The 25,147-nt window shown below is 58.0% G+C and overlaps 11 protein-coding genes across 11 annotated transcripts; 4 read left to right on the forward strand and 7 right to left on the reverse strand.

Annotated features, from left to right (window-relative positions):
* Window positions 1–691: 691 nt before the first annotated feature.
* Window positions 692–2,226, reverse strand: THITE_2110945 (uncharacterized protein). The gene is made up of 5 exons (XM_003650944.1): window positions 2,057–2,226; window positions 1,765–1,993; window positions 1,200–1,711; window positions 1,053–1,132; window positions 692–979 (listed from the first exon to the last, which is right to left on the reverse strand). Exons 1-5 carry the CDS (start codon window positions 2,118–2,120, stop codon window positions 713–715), a joined length of 1,152 nt encoding a protein of 383 aa, XP_003650992.1. The 5' UTR covers window positions 2,121–2,226; the 3' UTR covers window positions 692–712.
* A 305-nt stretch (window positions 2,227–2,531) lies between these two features.
* On the reverse strand, window positions 2,532–4,820 carry THITE_2110948 (uncharacterized protein). Its single transcript, XM_003650945.1, has 2 exons — window positions 4,378–4,820; window positions 2,532–4,311 (listed from the first exon to the last, which is right to left on the reverse strand). The coding sequence occupies exons 1-2, from the start codon at window positions 4,678–4,680 to the stop codon at window positions 2,770–2,772; spliced, it is 1,845 nt and encodes a 614-aa protein (XP_003650993.1). The 5' UTR covers window positions 4,681–4,820; the 3' UTR covers window positions 2,532–2,769.
* A 1,332-nt stretch (window positions 4,821–6,152) lies between these two features.
* THITE_2042175 (uncharacterized protein) lies at window positions 6,153–6,533 on the reverse strand (the record flags this gene model as incomplete). Its single annotated transcript, XM_003650946.1, has 1 exon — window positions 6,153–6,533. The coding sequence occupies one exon, from the start codon at window positions 6,531–6,533 to the stop codon at window positions 6,153–6,155; it is 381 nt and encodes a 126-aa protein (XP_003650994.1).
* A 36-nt stretch (window positions 6,534–6,569) lies between these two features.
* THITE_2110949 (uncharacterized protein) lies at window positions 6,570–7,683 on the reverse strand. The gene has a single exon (XM_003650947.1). It carries the CDS (start codon window positions 7,198–7,200, stop codon window positions 6,619–6,621), a length of 582 nt encoding a protein of 193 aa, XP_003650995.1. The 5' UTR covers window positions 7,201–7,683; the 3' UTR covers window positions 6,570–6,618.
* Window positions 7,684–8,398: 715 nt separating this feature from the next.
* Window positions 8,399–9,473, forward strand: THITE_2110951 (uncharacterized protein). Its single transcript, XM_003650948.1, has 2 exons — window positions 8,399–8,517; window positions 8,591–9,473. The coding sequence occupies exon 2, from the start codon at window positions 8,649–8,651 to the stop codon at window positions 9,324–9,326; it is 678 nt and encodes a 225-aa protein (XP_003650996.1). The 5' UTR covers window positions 8,399–8,517; window positions 8,591–8,648; the 3' UTR covers window positions 9,327–9,473.
* Window positions 9,474–13,642: 4,169 nt separating this feature from the next.
* On the forward strand, window positions 13,643–15,358 carry THITE_2037188 (uncharacterized protein; the record flags this gene model as incomplete). The annotated part of the gene is made up of 4 exons (XM_003650949.1): window positions 13,643–13,891; window positions 13,961–14,192; window positions 14,259–14,331; window positions 14,383–15,358. 4 exons carry the CDS (start codon window positions 13,643–13,645, stop codon window positions 15,356–15,358), a joined length of 1,530 nt encoding a protein of 509 aa, XP_003650997.1.
* A 1,547-nt stretch (window positions 15,359–16,905) lies between these two features.
* On the reverse strand, window positions 16,906–18,147 carry THITE_2110954 (glycoside hydrolase family 62 protein). The gene has a single exon (XM_003650950.1). The coding sequence runs from the start codon at window positions 17,961–17,963 to the stop codon at window positions 16,968–16,970; it is 996 nt and encodes a 331-aa protein (XP_003650998.1). The 5' UTR covers window positions 17,964–18,147; the 3' UTR covers window positions 16,906–16,967.
* Window positions 18,148–19,984: 1,837 nt separating this feature from the next.
* On the forward strand, window positions 19,985–20,827 carry THITE_2086154 (uncharacterized protein; the record flags this gene model as incomplete). Its single annotated transcript, XM_003650951.1, has 3 exons — window positions 19,985–20,254; window positions 20,292–20,357; window positions 20,453–20,827. The coding sequence occupies 3 exons, from the start codon at window positions 19,985–19,987 to the stop codon at window positions 20,825–20,827; spliced, it is 711 nt and encodes a 236-aa protein (XP_003650999.1).
* A 45-nt stretch (window positions 20,828–20,872) lies between these two features.
* THITE_2086155 (uncharacterized protein) lies at window positions 20,873–21,276 on the reverse strand (the record flags this gene model as incomplete). The annotated part of the gene is made up of 2 exons (XM_003650952.1): window positions 20,873–21,096; window positions 21,189–21,276. 2 exons carry the CDS (start codon window positions 21,274–21,276, stop codon window positions 20,873–20,875), a joined length of 312 nt encoding a protein of 103 aa, XP_003651000.1.
* A 277-nt stretch (window positions 21,277–21,553) lies between these two features.
* Window positions 21,554–23,327, forward strand: THITE_2110955 (uncharacterized protein). Its single transcript, XM_003650953.1, has 3 exons — window positions 21,554–21,573; window positions 21,632–22,488; window positions 22,561–23,327. The coding sequence occupies exons 2-3, from the start codon at window positions 21,839–21,841 to the stop codon at window positions 23,171–23,173; spliced, it is 1,263 nt and encodes a 420-aa protein (XP_003651001.1). The 5' UTR covers window positions 21,554–21,573; window positions 21,632–21,838; the 3' UTR covers window positions 23,174–23,327.
* Window positions 23,328–23,689: 362 nt separating this feature from the next.
* THITE_2110956 (uncharacterized protein) lies at window positions 23,690–25,143 on the reverse strand. Its single transcript, XM_003650954.1, has one exon. The coding sequence runs from the start codon at window positions 24,620–24,622 to the stop codon at window positions 24,047–24,049; it is 576 nt and encodes a 191-aa protein (XP_003651002.1). The 5' UTR covers window positions 24,623–25,143; the 3' UTR covers window positions 23,690–24,046.
* Window positions 25,144–25,147: the final 4 nt, after the last annotated feature.

The raw sequence follows: 25,147 nt of genomic DNA on the forward strand, positions 1-25,147 counted from the left end.
CCGGGATTGCGTGATACGTAGCGCAGATGATGCATTTCAACGGCCGACGGGGATAAGCTGGGAACATTGCTGGAGCCCCTCACACGACGAAGGGTGTTTGTGGCCCCTGGAGATACTGACGCTGTCGATCGGATCAATTGTTTGGTTCCAGAGGTCAATTGCTTACACGCAGGCCATTCGCATGTCACCGAGTGGGAGCCCGCTGGCCCTCTTGGGGTCATCATTGTGTGGTTGAACGCGTTACCGCTACATACCCGGAACCCCAAGAACCTTCTGTTCCAAAGTTTTGCGTCTAAGCCGTGTGCTTCCATGCCATTGCTTTGGTGATACTTCTTGGGCTCTTCCCTCGGCCGCTCGAAAGCAGCGTTAACCACTCCTTCCCCACATCTCACGTCTCCTCTGCAGAGTTGGACGCGCTCTGGACCCCACTCTTGTCTTCCAGGTTCTGGACAACGCTGGTCTGGGTCTTTGCAGCGCCAAAGTGCCTCAGAACGAGCCACGCGGGCAAGATAGCGGCTCCCCACAGCCCAAAGTTCAGGTAAATACTCCCGACCTCTCCGAATATCTCGATGGAGCCCAGACCATAGCTCAAGGCCTGCCACGCGGATTCGGTCCCCCGGAGCAGCGCGGCATACCGAACCACCTCTGCCTCGTCGCGCGCGAGGTTGTGGATGATGAAATACCTGCGACACCACGGTTAGCTAGCCAGTTATCAAGCAAACCTCACTGGGGTGGCCGTAGCCGGAGAAATGCCATACAGGAACAGATAGTTGAGCTGGAAGCCGAGCGTCAGGAAGACAAACACGGCGAAGGCGCTGCCGAATCCAGGAGAGGACCAGTCGTAGGTCGGTCGCGTGTGGTGGAACCGCGTGACCAGCACGGTGGCCCATATCCACCAGGCTCCTTGGAGCGTGACAATGGTCCAGAAGGACGATCGGGCTCTGAGTTTGAGCGAGAACCTCGTACGGTCAAGCCAGTTCTGTGGAGGCAGGTTAGCTTGTGATCACAGGAGCTGGAGCGGCGCCAGGGAAGAGGGAGGCGGGAGCATTTACCCCGAGGATATTACCCGCTGTCACGGCCACGATGCCGGACAAGAAGGAGCCAAGAGCGCGAGACCGGACGGTAAACCACACTTTCCGCAAACATGATTAGTTCAACTGCCATGACAACGCTCTGGTGATTTTTGGGAACTTCCTTACGTGCGAGGTAGGTGAAGAACACGGCTTCAGCAAACACGGCCTGTCCGATGAAGAGGAGGAGCAGGAGAAAGTTCTTGCTGAAGAACAGCCTTGTCGTCTCCTTGATCTCCCACCACGGGTTCTGCAGGATCGCAAGGCTGACCTTCTTTCCATCCTTCCGCTCCACCTTGGACGGGCTGTTCAACAGCAGCCCGACGAGCGGGCCGGTGGCCTGGAGGGCGATGAAGATGAGAAAGACGGTGTACGAGACCTTGCCGGCCTCGTCGCGGTCCGCGTTGAGGCCGAGGTTGATGGCGCCGCCCAGGATCTGTCCGCTCAGGCGGTAGGTCAGCCAGTAGCCGAGCGCCTTGCCGCGGTTCCACGGCTCCGGGTAGGCGATGGCGATGGCCGCCTCCGCCATCCAGAAGACGCCCGCCGAGATGCCGCACAGCGCGGCGCCGAACAGCATCAGCCACTCCGTGCCGAAGCGGTTGTTCGTGTACAGGCCCGCCGCGTACGGCGCGTAGCCGATTCTGTCGCCAGCTGGTCAGCTCAGTTGCGGGGAACGGGGGGCCATAGCGCTCACGTTCCGAAGATCAGCGCCCCCTTGATACCGATGTAGTGCACGAGAGCGCTGGAAAAGTAGCACGAGACGACCATGAGGCAGAAGGTGAGCGCGTTGGCCGTGTTGACCAGATGCGGGCTCGCGGCACCCCCGGCGCCGAGCGAGTTCATGGCTCCCCAGATGCCCGGAGCAGCGAAATTGCAGAGACCAAGGACGGTCATGTTGTAGAACGTCGACCTGTACCATTTGACTGGGTCATGTTAGACTAGAGACTGTCACGCAGCGGACGTTCGCCGTCATGCTCTTGCTTTACCTGGGAACTGCTGGTCCTTTGGAGGAGCAGTCTCAGTCTCATTATGCGCCGCTGTGTCCGTCATTTTGTCTTATCCTTAGGTTGTGATCATGAAGGCCGGGTGATGCAAGAGGGTACGACAAGCCGAGCTGCTGAAGCACTCTTGGCTTGCTGCTCCTGATTCAAGGCATACCGCGCTTTTGTGCTTAGATAGCCGGCACGCTGTTACCACCAAGTGCAGAATCGCTGCACCCCCATGTCTTTGCGTTACCAACTGGGAGGAGCACGCCATCCCCGGAGCCCCCACGACGTCCCACGGTAGCTGACCCTAACAACCCCCGCCCCCTGTTTAGTTCGTCAAAGACTGCTTTGATGATGCCTTGACACTCCGTATCTGGCATAGTTGGCCGAAGCTAGAGTAATGAGACAAGACGCGATCCTCACCGCCGCGCGACATCCGTCGTAGGTCACAGGCGAACCAGCACGCATGAGAAGTTGGACGTAATGGCACTTATCCATTCTGGACTTTAGTAACTCCATCTCGCCGTTTCCATGACCAAGTCAACGGGTGAATTGATATTCAAAACCTCAGAATCTCAGATAACCAGAGACGGTCCCTTCACTTAGTTAGGACAGGCTCAGCGTTTGTCCAATCCTCCATGCTGCGGCCAACTGAGTTCATGCCCGTTTGTAAAGCAAGTAGATCCTGATTCAGTCCTCGCCAATGGCACATGTCACGGCAAATCCCACCACAACTCATGCAGGTCCCTCAGATCAACCTCTCCGGGGAGCTTGAGATACGAGGTCATGTCTGAGTCGGGGTCCTGCTCCTTCCTCGTCCAGCCGTTGCCAAAGTACCAGGCGAACCTGTTGCCCGAGTCGGAGAGGTACTCGTACTCAAAATCCTCCCACCGCGGCTCCCTGCGCACGGCGGTGACGTGGCCGGCGCTGCCGGGCCACACGCCGTGGATGCGGCCCCCGGGCCGGCCGCCGTTGTACCACGAGCTGCAGCCGTCGGCCAGCACGGTGGTGGCGAAGAACGCGTCGGCGTACTCGAGGAACTCCTCGGCCGCCCGCGCCGACGGCTGCAGCGACTTGATGCCCTCGCGGCCCACCTTGCGCAGCACCTTGGCGTAGTACGCGAGCTGGACCTCGACGCTGTGCGGCACCGTGCCGGACGGGCCCGTCCCGTGCGGCCCGTGGATGAAGAACAGGTTCGGGAACCCCGGCGTGGCCAGGCCGAGGTACGTGTGTGGGAACCCGAACTCGCCGCCGGGCCGCCACAGGTCGCGCAGGTCGCGCCCGCAGGCCCGGATCGGGAACGGCGGCACCAGGTCGACGTTCGCGCCCGTCGCGCAGAACACGGCGTCGACCTCCCGGATCTTGCCGTCTGCGGTTTCGATGCCCCTCTCGGTGAAGCGCCGGATGGGCGTCCGGATGTAGTCCACGTTGTCCTCCGTCAGTGCCTCGAGATATCCCGGCCCCGGCGTGAGGCGGCGGCAGTTTGGAGAGAAGTCCGGGATCATGTCGTCCAGCAGCTCGGGCTTCTTCGCCAGTCTCTTTCTCATGATTTCGATGAACTGGGCCCTCAGCTCGTTGTTCAGTTCGGAGCCCTTGAAAAAGCTGCTGAACCGCCGCCAGTATTTGTCCTCCAGCTCCTTCCTGAACGCCAGGTAGGTTTGCGGATCCTTGAACGACTCCTGCTGTTCCTTGCTTATCGGCTGGGCCTCAAGGGTCCGCTCGTCGCCGGCCCAGGATGCTGCTATCCACGTCCTGTTCCTCGCATAGTGGTCAAGGCGCGCGACCACCTTCTGCAGGTTGGCCACCAGTTGAATGCCGCTAGCTCCGTTGCCGATGACGGCGACTTTCTTCCCCTGCGGGTCGAAAGAGGTGTCCCAGTTGGAGGCGTGCGTCAGCAGGCCCTTGTACTCGGACATGCCGGGGTAGTCCGGCAGCTTCCAGGCGTTGAACCTCCCAATGGCAGTGAACAGCACGTCGACATTTTCGACGGTCACGTCGCCCGAGCGCAAGTTGCGCACGCTCAGTCGCCACACGCCTTCCTCGCCGTCCCACGCGGCATCCTCGACCTGGTGCTGGAACTTGGCGTAGCGGTACACGTCGTACTTGCGGGCTACATTCTGCCAGTAGTCCCTGATCTCGGCGCCGGGTGCGAACTGGTCGGACCAGTCAAGGTTGGGTTCAAAGGTGGATTGGTAAACGTGCGACGGGATATCGCAGCGGACACCGGGGTACACATTCTCCAGCCAGGTACCACCCTACCGTTCGTTTAGATCTCATGGACAACCAAAACTGTTGAGTGTGGGAAGGACAACAGCACTCACGAAATCGTGGTTCTTCTCGTAGATTGTCAGCTCGATGTTTGGGACCTTGGCAGGAAACAGGATCCCTGCTAGGATGCCGGCGAGGCCACCCCCAATCACGCCGACCTTGAGCGAGCGAGGTTCGTCAATGAAACGATCAATCAAGGTGAGCCTGGACTTGGGATAGCTGTGCGTGTCGCCATTAGGAGTAGTGCTGGCTGGCTGCACTTTCTCGAGAGTCGTGGCTCGGACGGATGGCGCCTCGGTGTCCCCGCGCTCCCCAGCAATGCCGTTGGCGGGTTCATGGACGAGTGAAGTCGCCATGTCATCAATGATGCGCTGCTTACACGCTATGACTTTCCGTGGCTGGTTCAAGCCAGAGAACGCACGCTCGGCCAGATGGTTGAACAGGGCTTACGATCCCAGTTCCGTAGCCCTCGGATAATTCCAATTATACAACAAATCTAGGTGCTCAGGTAAGTACTATTCACTTCAGGATCGTGCACGGCAGCAATGGGCGTTGTGGATTGCCCCTAGTCGAGTGTCGAGCACGCCACTTCCCCACGCTCCGACATCATCCGCAACACCGGCGCTAAACAGTTTGGAGAGGGCCGGTAACGGAACAATTGCCAAGTCAGATTTCCACACGTCTTGCCTTTCGATCCCACATCGGGTATTCATCAGTTCAGCATGGGATGGTCGAATCGCTAAGTCAGTGGATACGGTTGCATCACGCAAGCCCGGGGCCATCATTGCGAGCGTGTGAGCCATAAAACACTGACCAGTCGGAGGTAAATCATGGCTGCAAGATAAGCTTCGGTGGATTGGGACCAGATTCAGTCCCGAGGACGCGGTAGTCGCGATTACGGCAACATGGCTCTGGTGTACTATACCTGATGGTCAAGCTGTGCCGACGCATTCCGAACTCGCTCTTGGAACGCTCACGGCTGGGTCCATTGGATCCCGGCGGCCTGAAACGGCTGGGCTTCTACAACCTGCTCACCTGTTTCGCCTCGGCTCTCCTTTGGAGTCCGGCCTGCGCCGTTACCGTGACGCACGCCATGAACTTCCTCGGCCTAGTCATCCACAGCATCTGAAGATTTTTCAAAACCGGCCATCTCATGCGCCTTCATGACGGCGTGCTCGGCCGTCGCGATGTCCAGCCAGCGTCCTATCACATAACGGGAACAGCCTGCTACGCGAGAGTCGCTTACCGAGAGGTCCTTCACTCTAGTCCTCCACGACGCCGGGTCCCAGTCGCCTTAGGTCTACGGCGTAACTGCCACTGGTAGTCAGCCAGACGATGGACCACGACCCCAGCCGCGTCATACTCTTCCACCGCAACGGCGTCAAGCCCGACTTCACGCACGCCGTCGATTTCAAGTAAGGCCTCGCTGCTATGGACAAAAAGGGCGCGTACCTATCTCGGCATGAGGGGCGACCTGCGCTGAGTGATCGATCTCTATGGCCGCGACGTCGAGAAGCTGCTGTGGGAGGACTCGATGGCTATTTACAGGCCAGGAGGAGCTGGTGCGGATCAAGCATCTGCGCACGTGTGCGGGAAGCTGCGGGTGATTTTGAGCAAGTATGTACTTCGTGGAATGCTTGATCCCACGTCCCAGCTTTGTTCCGGCCCTTTCCGACCGTTCCTGTTGCGTGATGATGAATGCTGGAGAAGTGTACAAGCGGCCACATGTCCCGAGTTAAGTTCACAGCTTTGCCAGTCAACTCGACTCCCAACCTGGGACAAGAAACCTCGTTGCGTCGACAAAGATTTAGAAGTACGCATCGATCGTTCAACAACAATCGGGCCCCACCAGCCATAACTTCGCGTCGCGCCGAGTCCAGAACCTTTCAACCCCTCTACCCCTCGACGACTTGCACGCCCAGCATTGATAACAACAACACCATAAGCCAGACCTCCGAGTCCTGCCTATCACATACGACCATAGGCAGTAGACAACTCGGGATCCCGTCCGCTCTCCCCTAGATAAGCTACTGACCGCAGGATTAGTACTCCGGTCGGTGACGACTGGGGAATCCCCTGTGTTGTATGTTTTTGCCGGTTTTCTCGTATCCGCTCCTCCTAGTCCAACCACGGCCTCGGCCAAACCACAGCGGCCTTCCCTCAACCCAAGTGACCGTCCGTCAACCCTTACCCAGCCAACCGCAGCCATCCACTCCCCGCGTGAATACACCCCCCCCCCCCCCCCCCGCGGCTGCTGTGACTTCCATCCCCTCTCGCCATCCCCTTCCCCTTAGCTACCCATAATACCCGAGACGCGGACTCCTCCCCAGCCTAACCACGACCGGCGGCACCTCAGCCACACTCGCCCTCCTCGACCCGCCATATTCCTCCCGATAATAGGCAGCACCACTCCGACTCCTCCGCCTACCCCTGCCCTTACCCCTGCCCCGACTCTTGCCGTATCCGGCAGGCGGGCACCGCTCGTCCGGGTACTCCGCCCGCACGCCGGCGTACCACGGCCGGCGCGGCGGCAGGCTCTCGACTTCGCCGGGCGGCGCGCCGAGGTTGGTGCACGAGCGCACGATCCAGAAGAGCAGTAGGAAGCCGGCGATGGAGCCGATCACGCTGCCCGCGATCGCGCCGCCTGAGAGGGTGGTTGTTTCGTTGGGGTCGGTAGTCGACGAGGTGGGGCCGGAGGAGACGACGGTCACGGTGGCGCCTGGGGCGGAGGTGGTTTGTCGCGGGTGGATTTGGAGGCCGTGGAGGAGGTCGGGGAGGGTTTTGGTTGGGTCGAGGTTTGCAGCGGCTGTGATAAGGATGGCGCGGGGGGAGGGAAGGTTGGGTGTGAGATTGGGGAGAGGCGGAAAGGGAGCCATGGCTGGTTTGCTAGCGTGTGGGTTGGCCGACTGTGGTGCGAGTGCAAGGCTGGCTTCGTTGGAGTGAAGGTGGACCGGTTCAGTCGGCCGCAGGGTTCAGGAGAAGATTGAGATGCGGAGGGGAACGTCGATAAACTCATCGCCGAGGCGTACGGATTGGTTTAAACATGCCGGGAGCGTCGCATCCAACCTGGAGGCTAAGTGCATGTATAGCTCTGGACATGATGTAATTGTACATGGACGGGGATGGACTAGTAGCGGAAAGTTGGTCGGGGCCGCCAGGATTCAGGATCCAGATCTGCATGAAATCGTGCCTTGCAGTTGGAAGTCTGAACGACCGAGGCCAAGGTAGCGCGCCGAGATGGGGATGTGTTTGTCTCCGACGTTTTTTTTTTGCGTGGAAGCAGGCAGAGCGCCGTACCAAGTACAGGTTGTCCTTGAGCAGAAAAATAATGAAGGAAACAATGGGAAGAGCTCCCATCCTGTAGCTTATCCATCTCCCGTAACTGAGGGATAGTGTGCTCATGTTGTGACTCGGCGTTCTGTTCGATTTCCAGTTTGGATGCCATCCTGGAAACGGTTTGCGCCCTAATGTGATACCTAATGCGCCGTGACGTCACCAAACACGGGTAAACGAGTTCAACCTCCTTCGCTGATTTGGTACCAAAACCCCTATCCTGCCCTTCCAGGCATCTTTACCTGGATCGCGATCCCCGAACCGCCACGGCGATGCTGTTGCAAGTGGCAGCTCCAGCAATCCTTGGCTCGCCCAGTCGGCCGCTGGTCCCCGGGATCTTTGGAGAAGTGGGTAGGCCGCTAGGTAATCGTCTAACAAGTCTTTCTCGAGAATGTGGTATTGCCTCTGAGCCTGGCCTCGTGCCAGAGCCACTGCGCAGAATTGGAATGTTGAGAAGTACCATGGTCTTGAGCGCCAACAATGAGGTGTTCAAGTGCGTTCCTGTTTGCTGGATTGAGGCGGGAGAGTTCAGCTGTTTCGTCCGGCGACCCAACAGGTCAGGGGCGCGAGAAGCGAAGCGAAATTGGGCTGTTCACTCCGCGTGATTGGCCTTCCTCGACGCGTGGCGCCTCGTCGCCTGGTTAACTATCGATCGCTCCAATTGTACCCCCAGGAGTTTGGTTTGTCTTCCAAATCCATTCTTGATCATCCTCCCAATCCACTGAACACAGTCACGACGACGGCGACGTCGACGTTGACGGCGCCTCTCGAGAAATCACATAGCCAAGCGCAAAACTTCTCCGCCGAGAGCATCACACACCAGCTGGCCGAATCAAGATGCCACCCATCTCGTGGGAAGAGTGCGCCTCACTGCTGTCTCGCTTCAAATCAATGGAGCCACTTCAATTCCCAAGAACTGACAAATGAAAATAGGATCGTCTCCTCCAGACCCTTCCGGTTTTCTATCGGGCCAAACAAACGCCAATTTACTATGCACTCCGCCCTGGTTGCTGCACAGTCGCCTGCGCTTGCCGCACTTGTCAACAATACGAATTTCAAGGAGGCTCGAGAGTCGCACGCCGAGTGGGAGACCGTCGACGAAGAAACATTCCTCGCGTTCGTCCAGCACGCTTATGCCGGGCCGCCTAATGCGCCTAATGCGGATCGCACCGTGCACGATCAGAGAAAGAGGAAACGGGAATCTTTATTCCGAGATGCTCGGCCAGCTCCCAGGAAACACAGAACGCAGCAGTGGGCGAATTTCATAGAGCTCATCGGCAACAGTGTTCCTGACTACTATCCGCCGACCCTCACCATGTCCCGCTCGAACACCCGGAGGCGCGGTGCCAATGTTTTCCTTCGCCATGCCCGGCTCTATGTGTTCGCCGACTTTTACGGAATCTCGAGGCTGATGGACCAAGCCTTCTGCAATCTCGGGGAAGCCTTGGTCACTTTCCATCTGAGCCCCGACAATGTGGAAGACGTTATCGCATTGTTGAGCTATTGCTACGAGGACGATAGACCTGCGCGGCTGAGGTCCATGGTGGTGATGTACGCGGCCTGCTGGGCAGAGAGCCTGTGGACGACCAGCAGCTTCCAGAAGCTAGTGGAGGAACACCGCGAACTGTCCACCGGCCTACTCCGGTCCCTGTTGGAGAAGCAGGATTGACGGCGATATTTACCGTTTCGGCACGTGTCCTGGACCTTCGGGCATTTGCTGGGCACTAGCATACTTCATCTTTTTGAGTTGAACGTTCAGTTGTCTTGCTGTAAGGTTGACGCACCCGATTCATGGTATTTTTCGCCACACCCACACACACACACAAAGAGAGAGTGTGTGTGAGTGAGAGTGAGTGAGAGAGTGAGAGACAAGAAAGAGAGAAAGAAAAAGAAAAGAAAAGAAAAGACAAAAAAGACAAAAAAGACGAAAAGAAAAAAGGGAAAAAACTATGGAAATAATCAATTAGCCGGCTGTTGTTTGTTTTTGTTGACACGACCTTCTTTCCCAAACAATTTGATTTTCCCGTGAACGCACAATGTAGTGTACGCTATGTCGGCAAGGCAGATCTAGATTAGACAGAACATTGCCAGCATGCCTTAACAGCCCATTTGGGCGGGTATTCCGAGAACTCCGAAAGTACCTAGTGTAGTGCGACCCGCTCAACTCGAGAACAGGCATCCTAGCAAGCTACGGTCTTACTCCATTGCTACTCCTCGATTGCTGTGCTAATGCAGGACTACGCCGGTTTCTCGGTCGCCGAGTCCACATCACCACGCCCTCGCTCTTTGGACAGTAGCCCCACTGTTGGTCGACCACGGAAGGCTCCTTCATCCTGGGTCGACGAGACAGGCAGGTTGCCCAAGGTGTGCCAGCCGTTGAATTAGGCTAGTCGAAGGATAGTAGCGTCGGCATCCTTAATAAACAGAAACACAAAAGCGGCAATTAAGTAAGGTAGCTAAAACATAGAGAAGGGTCGTAAATGCGTTTTAGTTAGCTATAAGCAGGTGTTAGCAACTCATTGGTGAAACTTGTATGTTACAGGGCGACATGAGATTCATACGACAGCAGAAGTCGGAAAAAACACGTTCCCTACCGTTTCAACTCCAAGAACGCAACCTGAACAATGCAAAGTTAGTAATTCAACCGAGAATAAAAGTGAAATTCTCGTTGCAGATTCGCGTTCTCGGCCTCCTATAATGGCGATATATTCTTGTCTTCGTTGTTGTTCCAGGGGGCGGTTTCCTGTGCTTGGGACGACCGGTTTTGGACGCCTTTGAACGATCTCCAAGGTTGAAACCGGAGGATGCAAAATCGGAAATATGGTTCAAATCCAGTTGATGACTCAGCAAGCTCGTCGGGCAAGAACCAACGTCTTCTGCGGCCTTCTGTTGGAAGTGCACCAACACCACCGTGCTGAAAATCTCATGTTCCCGCGAACACAGAAATTGAGGTATTAATGTTTCTCTTTCCCTTTCCAAGATCGACCAGACACACATTGCAACGCCCGACCTGGATTTCACTTCTTCACCCTAAATAGATTACTCGCAGGGCATGCTACGACGCTTACATTCGTGTCGCACAGTATATAGGGTGCCCCTAGCCTTTGCAGAGCAAGGATGTCCTTTTGCCCGTTGTGACAATTCGTCAAGATGGGGCCCACTTCCTGGAAGGCGTTATGTTCCCATCCATGCACGCGCAAACGTGCCCGCATCCGCCAATCTACATAACCACAGTTGTTCGTGCAGAGTCGCGGCATCCAAACCGTTCAAGTTCATCATCGGTCCTCACAAGCGCAAGTGCTCCATGCACTCGGCCCTTGTCGCAGCGCTGTCGCCTGCCCTCGGCACCTGCTCACGGCTCTTTTCAAGAGGCACGCGATGGGTCGTCGTTAAAGAGGTCCCGCCAAGACTAATTTCGGAGACTGCCGCGTACAAGTAATTACAAATCGCCAAGGGTGAGCGAGGCCACTACGACTTCGAACATCAACAATGCAAAATCGCAAGACTTGCAACAACAATAACTTTACGATACCTCAACCAAATCGAAAAAAAGAAAACGAGGATAACCCGTACTCTAACTATAACCTATATCCTCACCTTAACCTACATCCTAACTAGCGGGGGGCTAGTGCCGCCCTCCGTACCCCCGGCGAACTAACCCTTGGCGATAGTGCAAACCCCGCAGCGATCTTGGCGACGTACTGACGGTGTAAAAACATTGCCGACAATTGGCCGAAATTAGTCTTGGCGGGACCTCTTTAACGTCTACCACGCGATGGGCACGCGAAATTACCTTACCTTAGTTAGAATGGGCTGATGAGGAAACCTTCCTCGGGTGTAGTTACTTCTCGGAACTTGCCGAAATTACAACGGGATACGAGTCCTGCAGTCGACGGGGACAAATCAACTGCAGCACCATCCTCGAGCAAGGACCACCAAGTGTTCTTCGACTCCAACCACGAGTTTGACACCGACGCGCTCGGGAAACCAGAGCTGTGGGAAAATTCAAGCTCGTCGCCAACCCGTTCGGCTCTGCAAGCTTCGCGTCCCCACCATCGAGCAAGCTTGACAAGCTGTTGAGATAGCTATGCGAAGCTGTGCACCTTTGCCGACTACTTTGGCCTTACCAACCTGATGGAGCTGGCCTTAAAAGATTTCGGGAAGGCGCTGGTCGTGTTCAGCATCCATGATGGATCTGCGCCAACACGGCGGCGGCTGACACTACCGCGCTACTAGGGGACCCGGACTGCTGCGACACGCCGGCGCCCAACCAACTGAGGTCATTTGTCGGCTTGTACGTGGCCGCTAGGGCCGCGACAGTATGGCGGCATCAGAAGGGCCTCAAGGAGCTCATCACTGGCAATCGAAAACCTGTCGCGAACTCTCATTGATCATCTCCTCGAAGGGGCCTGAGTGAGCATCTCGCAGCATTTCACTACCACAGGGAAGAAGGGAGGGGGGGAACAAGGGTTGTGTGGTTCTACACTACACTAAGCCACAGCGGAACGTGGTCATGTAAGTGTAGGCCTGTCTAATTTGAGCGTTTCACCAACGCGTCATCGGCTTGAAGGTGTGTCAAAGGTCTTGAAGCCTGGCATGAGGCCAGCTCGGCCGGGCATCTCCGCTGTGGTCCTTCGAATGCGCCATTCATGTTCTTCGTGTTCTTCCCCGGAAAGGCAAGGCTTCATCGCACATCCTTCAGGTCATGCATGAGACCGGGTTTGGTAGGCTGTATGGGAGACAAAAGGGAGGTCGGGCACGGTAATGTGGCGAGGGGGCATCAGATGCACACACGGCGCGCCTCCGAGAGATCGGTTTCCCGGCTGGCGACTGTGGCTAAGTCTGGCGCTGACAAGCCGCGTCAAGTCGAGCAACAAATACCCAAGGACGGTGCCAGATGCCCAAGCCGCATGCGCCGCATGATGCAGGGTAGGCCACATCCGTATCGCGCGTATTGGCGTGTATTAGCGCTTATTGGTGACCACGAGTCTGCCCAGGCAGCTACGATTTTGGTCGGCCATGGGTTTCGGAGACAATTGTAGTTCCGTACGCTAAGCTCGATCACTCAGGGACCAGAACATCAGCAGGAAAGTTCCTGCTCACCAGAGGGTCGTGGTTATAGAGGTCCCGCCAAGACTAATTTCGGAGGTTGCCGCTTACAAGTATTTACAATCGCCACAGGGTAATCGGGGCCGCGACGACTTCGAGCAATATCAACAATGTAAAACCGTAAAGACTTGTAAAAACAACTTTGTAAAACCTCAACTAAATCGAAAAAAAAAGAAAACAAAGTTAACCCGCACCCTAACCTTAACCCGAATCCTAACCATTAACCTGAACCCTAACTAGCGGAGGCTGGCGCCGCCCCCGTACCCCCGGCGAACTAACCCTTGGTGATAGAGCAAACGCCTTGGCGAGCGGGGTTGTGTAAAAACGTTGTAAAAACATTGCCGACAATTGGCCGAAATTAGTCTTGGCGGGACCTCTATAACCTCTAGCCACCAGAGCCTCTTTGTCGATCGCCATGCTACAGTAATGTCATTGTTGTCGTTCGTGCGAAACAGACAGCTCGTATTTGGCCCCGACAAAAACTTCGGATCCACCATCCACCAAGCCTGTTGACTCTCCAGGGGGCAAGTCGGCCAATTGACAACCGCTCTGGACCAACTTCTTGTGCCCCACCCCAAACTTAGTGTCGTGCGCTTGACAACACACGCAGCCTCGCATTCAAGCCGATCAGGCCGTAAGGCAGAGCTGGTGACTGTGGGGCCAACGCTGACTAGGTACACTGCATACACAGGGGGAAGCGCTGTGATCGCCCGAGGTGCTTGCTGAGAAGGGGACGACCGCAAAGGCATAAAAGCGTGTTGTTCCCGCCAGGATGGAGGCCTTACTGTGCAGTATTGCTCTCGGCTGCGCTGCTGCCATCGCTCTCTCTATCTTCCAACCAAGCAGCAGCATCACTCGTTTCTCCGGCGGTCGAGGATGAGGCACCTTGCAATCCTTGCCGCCGCACTCGCGGCCGCCACGACGGCAGCGGCTGGGTGTACCAGATGGAAAGTCGGACAAACAGTCAAGACAACAAGCGGCCCCGTGGGCGGACACGCGGCGTCTCTAGCCCCGGGTGTGTCTGAGTATCTTGGAATTCCCTACGCCGAGCCGCCGGTCGGGAGTCTTCGATTCCAGCCTCCGGTCCGCTACAACGGGAGCAAGAAGATTGATGGCAAGAGCTTCGTGCGTCCAACTTCCCCTGCGACTCCGCCTCCCACTACCTTCACGACAGACCGGCTAACACAAGTGCAGGGTCCGGCGTGCATTCCGTCCAACCTCAGCTCCTACGATGCCGACTATCCTGAGTCCTTGATCCAAGAATACGGAATCACCGACGTCGGCCGCGCGATTCTCAAGGATCTCATGAACCCTGGCCTTCCGGTCAGCGAGGATTGCTTGACACTTAACGTGTGGACCAAACCGCAGACCGGGGAGAAGCGCAAGGCAGTCATGGTCTTTGTCCACGGTGGATCCTTTGTTTCTGGTGAGGCTCAGCCCAGTGGCTAATCATTACTCCTCGCCCGGCAGCAAGTCTGACAACTTCATCCAGGAAGCAGCAGGCTCCGGGACTATTGGGGCCAATACTTCGCCGATCAGGAAGATGTCGTCCTTGTCTCTATCAAGTGAGTTCGCCGCGTTCGCCACCGTGTCTCCCAATGCACTAACGTTCGCAGCTACCGACTCACCATCTTCGGCTTTCCCGGCGACCCGAACGGCACCCAGAACCTCGGCCTCCTGGACCAGCGCCTGGCCGTCGAATGGGTCCGCGACAACATCGCCGCCTTCGGTGGCGACCCTTCACGCATCACCCTCTTCGGTGAATCCGCTGGCGGCGCCTCGGTTGATCACTATTCCACCGCCTGGGCCTCCGACCCCATCGTCGCCGGCCTGATCTCCCAATCCGGCACAGCCCAGGGCATCAAGCCCTTGACCGCCGACGAGGCCGCCACCCTCTGGTACAACGCCACCTCCGCGGTCGGCTGCGGCACCGCCAACAGCACCTCCGCAGACGCCATCCTCACCTGCATGCAGTCCGTCCCGGCCTCCTCCATCGTGCGCACCCTGTTCAACACGATCTTCACGCCGTTCCCGCACCCGTACTCCCCGACGATCGACGAGAAGATCGTCTTCTCGAACCAGAGCGCCCTCCCGGCGGCCGCGGTGCCGCTGCTGATCGGCAACAACGACAACGAGGGCGGCCTCTTCCGCGTCTTCGTGCCGGGCCAGGACAACGACACCAGCTTCTGGACGCAGGAGAACCAGGCCGAGTTCGTGTGCCCCGCCGCCGCCCGCGCCGCCCGCTCCGCCGTCACCGACGGCCACCCCACCTGGCGCTACCGCTGGTTCGGCGTGTTCCCCAACACGGAGCTGGCGCGCACCCCGCCGTCGGGCGCCTACCACAGCTCCGAGATGGCCGTGCTCTTCGGCAACACCAACCAGACGCTTGTCGCCGACACGCAGGCCGAGCCGGCTATCGGGAAGTACATGCGCTCCGCGTGGGCCGCGTTCGCGAAGGATCCCGCCAACGGGCTCAGCAAGCTGGGCTGGCCGCGGTATCAGGCCGAGGGGGAGACGCTGGTGCGGATTGGGTTCGAGAACCGCACGGGGACGAATCTCGCCAAGGGGAACTTGTATGATACCGGGTGCTAATGGCGTCTTGCGTTGCTGACACAGTGCGTTAAGGGGCCGAAGGGCCGGGAAGGGGGCCGGGTGGGGGGGGGGGGATGTTGAGCGGGAGTTGTCCGCAGACAATAATGTTTGTGCCGACAGGCATGTAATGTGGCTCTACGCCACCCGTTTCTTTCCGTCACGTCCTTCCCAGGCAGAACTCGATGTCGCGCATCTTTTGGATGCCGCCGAAGTTCTCGCCGATCTGTTCCAGTGATTTGCCTGTGCACGAAAGTTAGCTTGCCTTGCGATAGCATGGCAGGGCTGGCGTAGGCTGCTCGCCTCTTGTCTCTAGGCAGGCAAACGCGAAGACAAGCGCGCGAAGGGCGTTGGCGAGGACGAAGAGAATCGGGGTACTTGTCGGTTTGCGGCAACTCCGGAGGATTGCGGGCCAGACAGGCCTAGTACCTCCAGCCCACCCTTTCCAGCGCAATTGGCGAACGCAGCGTGATGACCAAGCTTATCGAGTGGCGGATCACCAGGACAACGGCGTTCGCTTTGCATCGAGCCGATCCTGCGCGCGCGCGTGCGCGAGCTGGGCGGCGGCGACCTGCGGCTGGGGTGCACGGTGACGGACTGGGCCGAAGACGCTGACGGGGTGACGGTCACGGCCGTCGACAACGCCACCGAGACGCCCTTCACCGTCCGCAGCAAGTACCTGATCGCGTGCAACGGCGCGCGCAGCCGCGTCCGCACCGACCTGGTGCGGCCGGACGGATACATCGCCGCCCGGTGGGAGCAGATGCCGGACAATGCCCAGGCCGCGTTCAGACAAGCTTTCCGCCGGGTTGCGCACTTGCCTTCCAACTAGGTAGGGCGCATTATTCTGGCCATCGGCTGGTACTGAGCCCTCTCAGTTCTGCTAGGCGTGGCCTCAGCTTGTCAGTATGTCTATGAGCAAGTGTGACAAGACTCAACAGCCAGGGACACATTGACGCCGTCTCATTTCGGAACCAATGGCGGCAAATATGCATCTTCGCTAGTCAGGGTAGCGCTGAGATATTTACAGACGATTCCATGACTATCTTGTTTTGGGAATGTGAACTGCTCCTTGACGATAACCGGCTCTCTCGAGGCGTATTCCAGCGCCTGTTGTTTTTGCCGTCACACCTCTACTGTGTAGCTGTACTCGCACTCTCGGTTACTTCCTTCCGACTTCCCAATCCAGCCATCGATTCTCTGACAGACCCGCCAATTTTGGGACATGCAGGGTCATTCGGGGTGCATGCATGCATGTGCCGGAGTGGTGTTAGAAGCGCGCCAGTCGGAAGCAGGGAGGCGGAGGTCTGCCGTCTTTCCAGATGCAGGAAGAAGAGCGACTTGGCGCTGCCCATGCGTCGAACTTTGAGACAAGCATGTGGAGTCGTTGCCAATGTCTTGCTCTGTCTCTCCTGGAGACACAAAAATACGTCATTCGGCAGGAACTCTCGAAGGCGTCCAGGGATCTTCACACGCGCCCATGAGTAAGGGGAACGGATCCGTTGAGTCTCCTTGATCCAAAATATTTACGGGGGAAGAACTAAATACATCAGAACTGCGGAAAGCAGTCCCGGTTTACCGTCTTCCTCCACGCGATGCTCAACAGGCTTGATTAGCGCTGCAGAGTGAGCAGGCCCGGCCGGTACGGCAGGTTGTTGTAGCTACCGCCGGAGTTGGGGGCGCGGCCCTGGTAGAGCAGCTGCAGGTTGCAGGGGTCGACGGTCATGGTCTGGTCGTTGGTGACGCGGATCAGGTCGCCGTGGCTGATGTCGTTGGTCCAGGTGGCGCCGCTGTTGGCCTTGCCGGCGAACGGACTGCTCTCGGTGGCCGCGTTGGGCGTCCACGAGCCGCCCAGGCTGGTGGCAGTGAAGGAGCGGAAGTAGCGCCCCTGCGAGCCGATCGCCTCGACGATCATGAGGTACTTGGTCTGCCCCTGCAGCTTGTACACCTGCACGGCCTCGAACAGGTTGTTGGTCGAGTCGCTCATGACGACCGTCGACGAGCTGCCGAAGCTGCCGGGGAAGTTGCCGATGGGCATGCTGGCGCGGTAGATCTTGCCGTTGTCGCCCGCGAAGAACAGGTACATGTTCGTGTCGTCGCCGATGACGGTCTGGTCGATGACGCCCGTGCTGGAACCTGAGATCGTGCCGGTGAATAACGGCTGCGGCGAGGACCAGCCGTTCGGGTTGGTCGGGTCGCTGGACGTCCTGTACGAAAAGGACGTGGGACCCCACTGGTGGGCGAGGATCCAGACCTTCTTCGGGGCGAAGTAGAAGAGCGTGGGCGCAACCGCGGCCTGGCTCATCTTGTTCTGGCTGACCGAGCCCATCCCGTTCCAGTCCGTGAAGAGGCCGAAGTTCATCGACCCGTAGCTGCCGCCGCTGACCATGCTCCCGTACACGAGATGCTGGCCGTTGTAGGGCACGTGGGTGAAGTCCTTGAGCGAGGTCCATCCGTTCTTTGGTTGCGCCAACGCACCGGTCGAATTCCACTTGTACGTGGTGGGAAGATCGCAGGTAGCCGCTGGGGCCGCCGCAACGCCCGCCGCCGAGGCAAGCAAGGCGAGGCCGGCAGCCACCGGGCTAGCACTGGTTTGGGAAAGTTTCATCGCGGTGATGGGGTGGGCAAGCCGGCGCAAAAGATGGTCGTCGGTGTGGCCCTAGGTTGAAGCGTATGAGGGACGGCGGGCGAAGGGGATGTATTTATATGCATTCGCGGCGCAGTTAACGGCGTTATTCTACCTCGTATGTACAGCACATAGAATAAGGCGGATGCCCTTGATTTGTTCTCCGTACCCTGGCCAAGTGGTTCCCACCCGGCTGAATTGGTCTGCGGGTGCAAAATGCCAGCGTGCCCTTTCCGGGTTGCCCAATTGTCGGTAGCTGGGTAGGTTGTTCCACCAATGTGGTGATCTAACTCTTACCCGGTTGATTCATCGCTGATCAGCCGTGACAACCAGCGTTGCTAGGGCATCGCCAAGCCGAGGTCCCTCTCGCTGATCTGGAAGCCAGCGTTACACTTCACACGGGCCCACCTCGTCCTTCTCATATCCGGGGAACACAGCCAAGCATGCACGCATATGCAACCTTACATACTTGCCGACATGCTACTGGCGCGCATCTGAACCCTGGACAGATTGTTGTCACGCATACCTTAACTCTAACCGCACCACGCACCACGGTGCCGCGTCATCGTCCCTTACCCAGCTAGGCCAGCATCACATCGCAGCAGCTAAACCTAGCCTCAACACTGCGGCTGCTGAACATCGTTTGCGGCAGGCATACCTCCGTGCTCCAGAGCGAGCAAAGACTGCTGGGATTGGTGGACTCAGTCTGCGGTCCTTACGGCTGCCCGACCAATAGCTTCAATGCGCATGGAAAAACACCATTCCATTCCATCGTTGGCCCTGAAGTTCAACCGAAGGGCTTCAAGGTCGCAGGTGAATGCAAACGGGGACGGATCATGGTGTGTGCGCCGGCCACAAAATTGTTACGGGTAGTAGATCTTAGCTTTCCTCCGCGAGCCGGCCCGCAGTTATTCAGGGGTAGACATCATTGAGTCATGACTTGCTAGGGAAACCTTGTTTTTAGGATGGCCGTGCTAATACTCGCTGCTGTTCAGGAACAACGATGGAACAACCACCTCCGTGTCTCTGCCAATGCACTAGCTGCTATCACGGAGCTGATCGGCCACGGCTCATTCCCAAGGAGTGACCGCGCTCTCACATCGGCGACACTAGCGCCGAAGGAGAAGGGAAAGAAGCATTTCGCCGCCAAGATCTTGTGTCCGCAGATGCGGCTGCGGGTCGCCTAACGGTCAGAGCAGGGCGGCCATAGTGAATGCCGGTAGGTTAAAGGTGAGCCGGCGGTTCGGTCGATAGCCGCCGAGGCCAATAAGCCAAGTCTTCAGGTTTTTTGCCACATTAGGTCCCCCAAGGAAGAGACATGACAAGAGATCAAGAGAACGAAAGGCAGGGATGCACTTGGAGGTTGACTCAGGACTGGGCAACATGGTAGGCAGCTTCCTATCCCGGAGGGCCTGGGTAGGACGTTTCGTTGAAACATCGCCGACGTTCAGGTTGAGCAGCTCCTGGCGCCGAGCATGGCTTTCCGAGAATATGGGAACATTGGATTTCAGCCTCCATCTACCTTGGTAGGGCCAACATTCGGTACCGATCTTGCAATATACTTAATAAGGGAAGAGAGTGAATATACCTTACCTTCATACTCTTCCTTGAGATGGAGGACGAGCATGGTTACGCAAATAGTTCAACTCAGGGCAATTCAATCAGCCTTCAGCATCTGAGTGGCCATCTTGTGACGAGTTCATAATGATCTCACTCCCATATACCTTATTGTGATTGAGATGAGTACTGAAGAGAAATGAGATTCAATGCCAAGGACAGGACCAAGCCCCAATGAGCACCTCACTTGGACGATTGGCTCTCAAAGCAGTTGGGCCCCGCTTATCCAGGCACTCCTAGGCAGCAGTTGTGAAATTCGAAGCCAGGCTTCTAGGTTATCAGCTGTCTTGAAAGTGGACCCCTATCCTTTCACTAGCTGCGACCTTCACAGCATCCAAGCCCTCAAACGCCGACGCAACGCCTTCCAACGCCCTCACTCAGCAACGATGTCTTCACATCCTGAGTGCCGATCAGACATTACCCTCCCCACTTTTGAGGCCCTCCAGGACGCTCACCAACCCGTCAGGCCCTCCGCCGCCGCCCTGCGCCTGCACTGGACCCTCACCAGCCCCCCGGAAACAGCAATCCTTATCATGCCCGATATCACATACGACCCCGACGCGCCACTATGGCCCTACTTCTCCCCGGACGGCACCCCCTCGACCCCGTCCCTCGCCCACGCCCCGCTCACCGACCCCGCCGTCTCCTCCATCACGGTGCGTCCTCCAGCTCGACATGTGGGAGGATCTCTAGCTCGACTTCCACCGCGCGCACGGCGAGCCGGGCCCACCGCCGGCGGCGGCGGAGAACGAGAACAGCGTGTTCGGCCCGCTGGCGGACTACGATCCCGCGTCGGATGAGGAGCCGGACGCCGAGTTCGGCACGCACCTGTTGCGCTGCTGCGGCGGGGACAGGCCGCGGAAGAAGAAGGCTCGGCTGACGTGCGGGGGACGGGTGGTGGTGGTGGTGGTGATGGTGGTGGTTCCGGGGAGAGCGGGGAAGGGTTCGTGACGGTGCATGACTACGTCACGGCTGTGCATCCGTGGCTGATGGGGCTGCGCGCGGACCTCCTGGCGGCGGGCGGGGATTTGCTGGACCACGTCCCTTTGGCGGAGGACACGAGGTTGATGGTCGTCGGGTCGAGGCCGCAGAGCCTGCATGTTCTTCCGGAGAGCGAGTGGAGGCGGTGGAGGGGGAAGAGGCCGGTGGCCAGCTCAGTCGCGGCCAGAGAGCAAGGCACGTGGAGACGGCGGATGCTGGGTAGTGACAAGGATGGAGGGTTGCGTTAGTGAGGGAGGATGCACCGCGATTCCTTGCGGTGGGCACGGCTACGCTCATATAGCCTCGCGCCAATCTCCCCCGGAGCGGGCGTTGGACCCGAGAGGGAGCGCGTTGGTTCTGGCGATGCCGAGGGGCTGGCTGCAGGCGTTTCCGTGGATGTTGGTCAAGTCGAAGAAGGCACGACATTGGTCCGCTCTCAGGCGTTCCACCTCAGCAGCAACGAGGCGTTCCAAGGCCGTGATGTCGTTGCCCTGCGGACCTTTGAAGATTGGGGCCTCTGATAGGATGCGTGTGCCCTTGGCAATCTCCCTTGGCAATCTTTCTTGTTGCAACGAGCCCTTTTCCCTTTCCAGCTATTTCTCTTGATACTATTGGGCTTGTCAGCCGGCTCCGGGACGCCGCTGTCAAGCGAGGCGGCAAGTCCCTGCATCTCCTGCGTCTGCTGCATCTCCTGCATCTCCTCTGTCAGATTGGTTGTGATATCGCTCGGCGGTTGATGGATTGGCCTTCGCTGGCCCTCGGGCAGTCAGGGCGGGCTGGCAGCAGTGTACCTTAGGTACCTAGGTAGGTATTGTAGCATGTTCGGCGAGGGGTTGCCCCCGCATTATGTTCTTCTGCACTTCCGCCCCTCCGTGGAGATACGCGTGTAGCTGCATCGGTTAGCCGCAGAGACCCGACGTGTACTGCACACAGCCGGCTGTCGTGGAACAGATAACAGTCATTATTGCCGGTGAGATAGACAAGGATGGGGAAGGTAATGAACTCGGGGAGCAGCACAGTTGCTTTTGTGGCGGGCTAACCCGGTTGGGCAGTCACCAGCGAAGTCAAACAATACGGAATACAAAACGTCATGCGCGACGCGTCGCGCGAAGTCATCTGTCCCCAAACCACTCCCTAACCTTGGATGCTTTGGAAAATTTCTCGAACTCCGTTTAAACTTCAGTCAAAACTGCTTTTCTAGCCCTTGTGCCAACCATCAGCAGCAATTTTCCATTGTCAGAGCACACGCCACTGCAGATATGCCACCGAAACGCGCTGCAGCAGGGCCCTCCAGCGCCCCCAAAAAGTCCCCCGCAGCGCCGGCTGCTGATGGCGCCGACAGCGCCGCCAGCTCCGCGTCTGAACCGGCGATTCCCAGAAGCAAACGCTGGTCGCCTGTGTCAGGCTCGGCCAATGCCGACGCCCACTACAAGTTGAAGATGCAAAACCCCGTCACTGCATACAGCTTCGTCTGCCTGTGCCAGCCGCCCTTCCCGAACGGCGAGGACTCCGACGAGGACGAGGAGGAGGATGACGATGAGGAAGATGACGATGAGGAGGACCGAGAGGCCGAGGACGGCGAGGATGGCGCCAAAAAGAAGCGCTCTGTGTGCGACGGCGGCAAGACGTGCTTGTGCGACACACCCGCCTCGGAGCACCCCGACCACGTGTGGAAGATGTCGGCCGCCGGGAAGCTGAAGTTCCTCATCCAGCGCACCCACTTCGCCTTGCGGGACCCGGACAACTTCAGCATGTACACCTTCAACGACCACTTGGGCTACGGCGTCCTGGAGATGCTGCAGAACCTCGTGCTTGACTACGAGGAAGCTGCCGGCAACTACAAGGAGCAGTGGGCGGTCTGCGAGTGCCTGGCTTTCTTTCTCCAGACTGAGGGTTGGTGCGTGACTGGGTATGGCGCTCTGGTTCCTTCCTCCTCTTATTCACAGAACCCGCTTGACTGACAGTTGCTCGTGGGGGGTAGGATTGATGATGGGGACACGGTCGACGCGACCTTCGAGCTCATCGGCCGCCTCTTCATGGCCATGCTCGCCCAGCTGGAACGCCAGCAACTCTTGTCCAAGGACTCGGAGATCAAGAATCTCGGACTGGTCATGGCCCTGTTCATGGCTTGGGCACGGGGTGCAAGACAGTATGGATTGCTGGAGGACGAGAAAGAAGAATCGCTGGGGCCGGCCAAGAACAAGAAAAAGTGGCAGCCAAGTTTTTTCGACAACCAGATCCTTGCCTATGCTCGGAAGTACGAGATCGACCTGGTTGGTCCGCACGACATCGACGAGACGGTTGCCGAAGCCCGTGGCGACGTGGCCCTGCCCGACCCGGAGTCTAGTAGCACGGCGAAGGCCGATCCGTTTGGCTTCGCCAAGGCTCTGAAGAAATATAAGGTTGAAGCAGGAGGCATTTCCGCGTTCCTTTCTCAAAACTACTCGAGCAACTCGCCCATCGGCGGCGACAACCTTGACATCACCACCTGGAGCAGCGCGGCCCGCAAGAGCAAGTGCTTTGACAAGAAGGACCCGCTCAGCAAAGCCGAGATTGACGCCCTGAAGCAAGGCATGGTCCTGACCCTGGGCTAGGCCGCCACTTTGCGTTGTACGATATGAGGTGTTTCATGGAGCAGAGTCTTTGCGCGTCTAAGCTGTGGGGTTCAACTGTTGCTCTTATGGACTTGTAATTATTGGAAAGAAACATGGTCTTAGGTTTCGCAGGCCTTCCTTATCGAGTCAGCTTTACCGCCGCTCTGCAGTGTGCTCGACGAGCGTGGGACACCGTTGGTTGGCAGCGTTGACACTCCACAGACCTTGGGCTCACCCGCTCCTTTCGCCCGACTTAGTGTCCGCAACCCGACTTCTCATCGGAGGAATTAACACTCGTCGGGAGTTCAGAGCAACGCAATGTCTCGATGGCACCGGCCCGAGTACTCCGCAGCCGACCCCGCTGGCAACACCGTCCTACCGAGCCTGCGGTTTAGCCCCTGGCCTCGACGCCCTATGCGCCAACAGGCGCACGAAGTCAGCCCAGCAGCAGCAGCACAACGACCCCAGCACCCCGTCAGGTCTTCGGCACTTGCTTTTTCATTCTTGTTTAACTCAACCCCTTCGCCAACCACAGCGACGCAAACCCCTCCGAGTATGGGAAGCATTGAAGAGTACGAGCTCAACCTGCAATCGCGGGCGTCGACGGAAGCGGACACGCTTGTAAGGGATAACGATCATCTCTTCCACTAATTCCTCATACTCTGCCGGGGCAGAGTATCAACTGACACCTGCTAGAGAAGTAAAGCATCACCAACCACAGCCACCTTAAACATTAATAAAGCAAAGAAAGCAAACAAGAACCTTCCACCAACCACTTTAGCCCGCCATCATGCACCTCCCATCATCCCGAAAAGCCAACCCCCCATGATCCTACCCCGGGTCAACCCCCCCCTCAGAATTAGGTACAGTGCCTTAAAACCCCGAAAGCGGATTCGGATTCTCAATCCTCCACCCACCCTGCACGAAAGGCTGCACGCCAGAGTCGCCGAGCACCTTGGCGGCATTGGCGCGGAACACGGCGAGCGTCTTGTCCGAGTCGAAGTGCTGGTTGACGACGCCGACCATGCCGTTCTGGCAGTGGCGGCCCTTGTTCTGGGCGCAGTAGAACCAGATGGGGCGGGTGGCGTCGACCACCTCGATCTGGAATACCTCGGGCGACTGCACGGCGGAGCCGTCCGGCTTCGGCGCCACGGGGAAGAAGCCCGAGAAGAAGGAGGTCGCGTCGCGCGGCTGGCACGGCGCGTCGAAGGACGCCTCCACCACCGAGTGGTTCAGCGGCAGGAAGTGGAACTCGACGATGTCGCCTGCCTCGGCGACGATGTTGTCCGGGTCGAAGTGCAGGCCGCCGCGGCCGGCGACGACGGTGTGGGTTACACGTGGGGAGGTGAAGGTGATGCTTGGGGTTTGGAGGGCGGTGGGTTGCGGCACCGGGGCCGGAGCGGCGAGGAGGAGCGGGAGGGCGGAGACGAGGGCCAGGATGGACTTCATTGTGCCGGTGGTGGACGTTGAAGAGTTGTGTTGAGGACGAGGCTCTTGAGTAGCGGTTGACTTCTGTGGAACAGTGGCCAACTAATGTAAAGTTGAGCTGAGTGCTGCGGAGTGAACCGAGAGAGGAGGCTCGATGATGAAGCTGATTGTGATGATGATCGTGATGATAATGAGGACAAAAGGGCAGCAACGCACGACACATCAATCACTTAAATACAAAATCAATCACCGAATCTCGCTCTGCACCATCATCACCAGCCCGACCAACACACACACCGACACTCGGCTCACGGACATCCGGATGCGCAGCCCCAGAGGGCTCGGCCGATAACTTGCACGCTCACATACAGACCACAGGATCACCAAGCTCGGCGCAAACCCACACGTTGCGGCCGCTCACTCGAACATCGTGATGACAGCCGCGCTGCCGGATCGGGTGTGCTGCCATCCGGTCAGCAACCGGGCGGAGCAGCCTGGCTCTGGTTGGTTCGTGGCGGCTATTTTCCTTTTTTAGCCTCCCCGCAA

Source organism: Thermothielavioides terrestris, chromosome 1 (genome assembly GCF_000226115.1).
Source record: "Thermothielavioides terrestris NRRL 8126 chromosome 1, complete sequence".
NCBI classification, from domain to species: domain Eukaryota; kingdom Fungi; phylum Ascomycota; class Sordariomycetes; order Sordariales; family Chaetomiaceae; genus Thermothielavioides; species Thermothielavioides terrestris.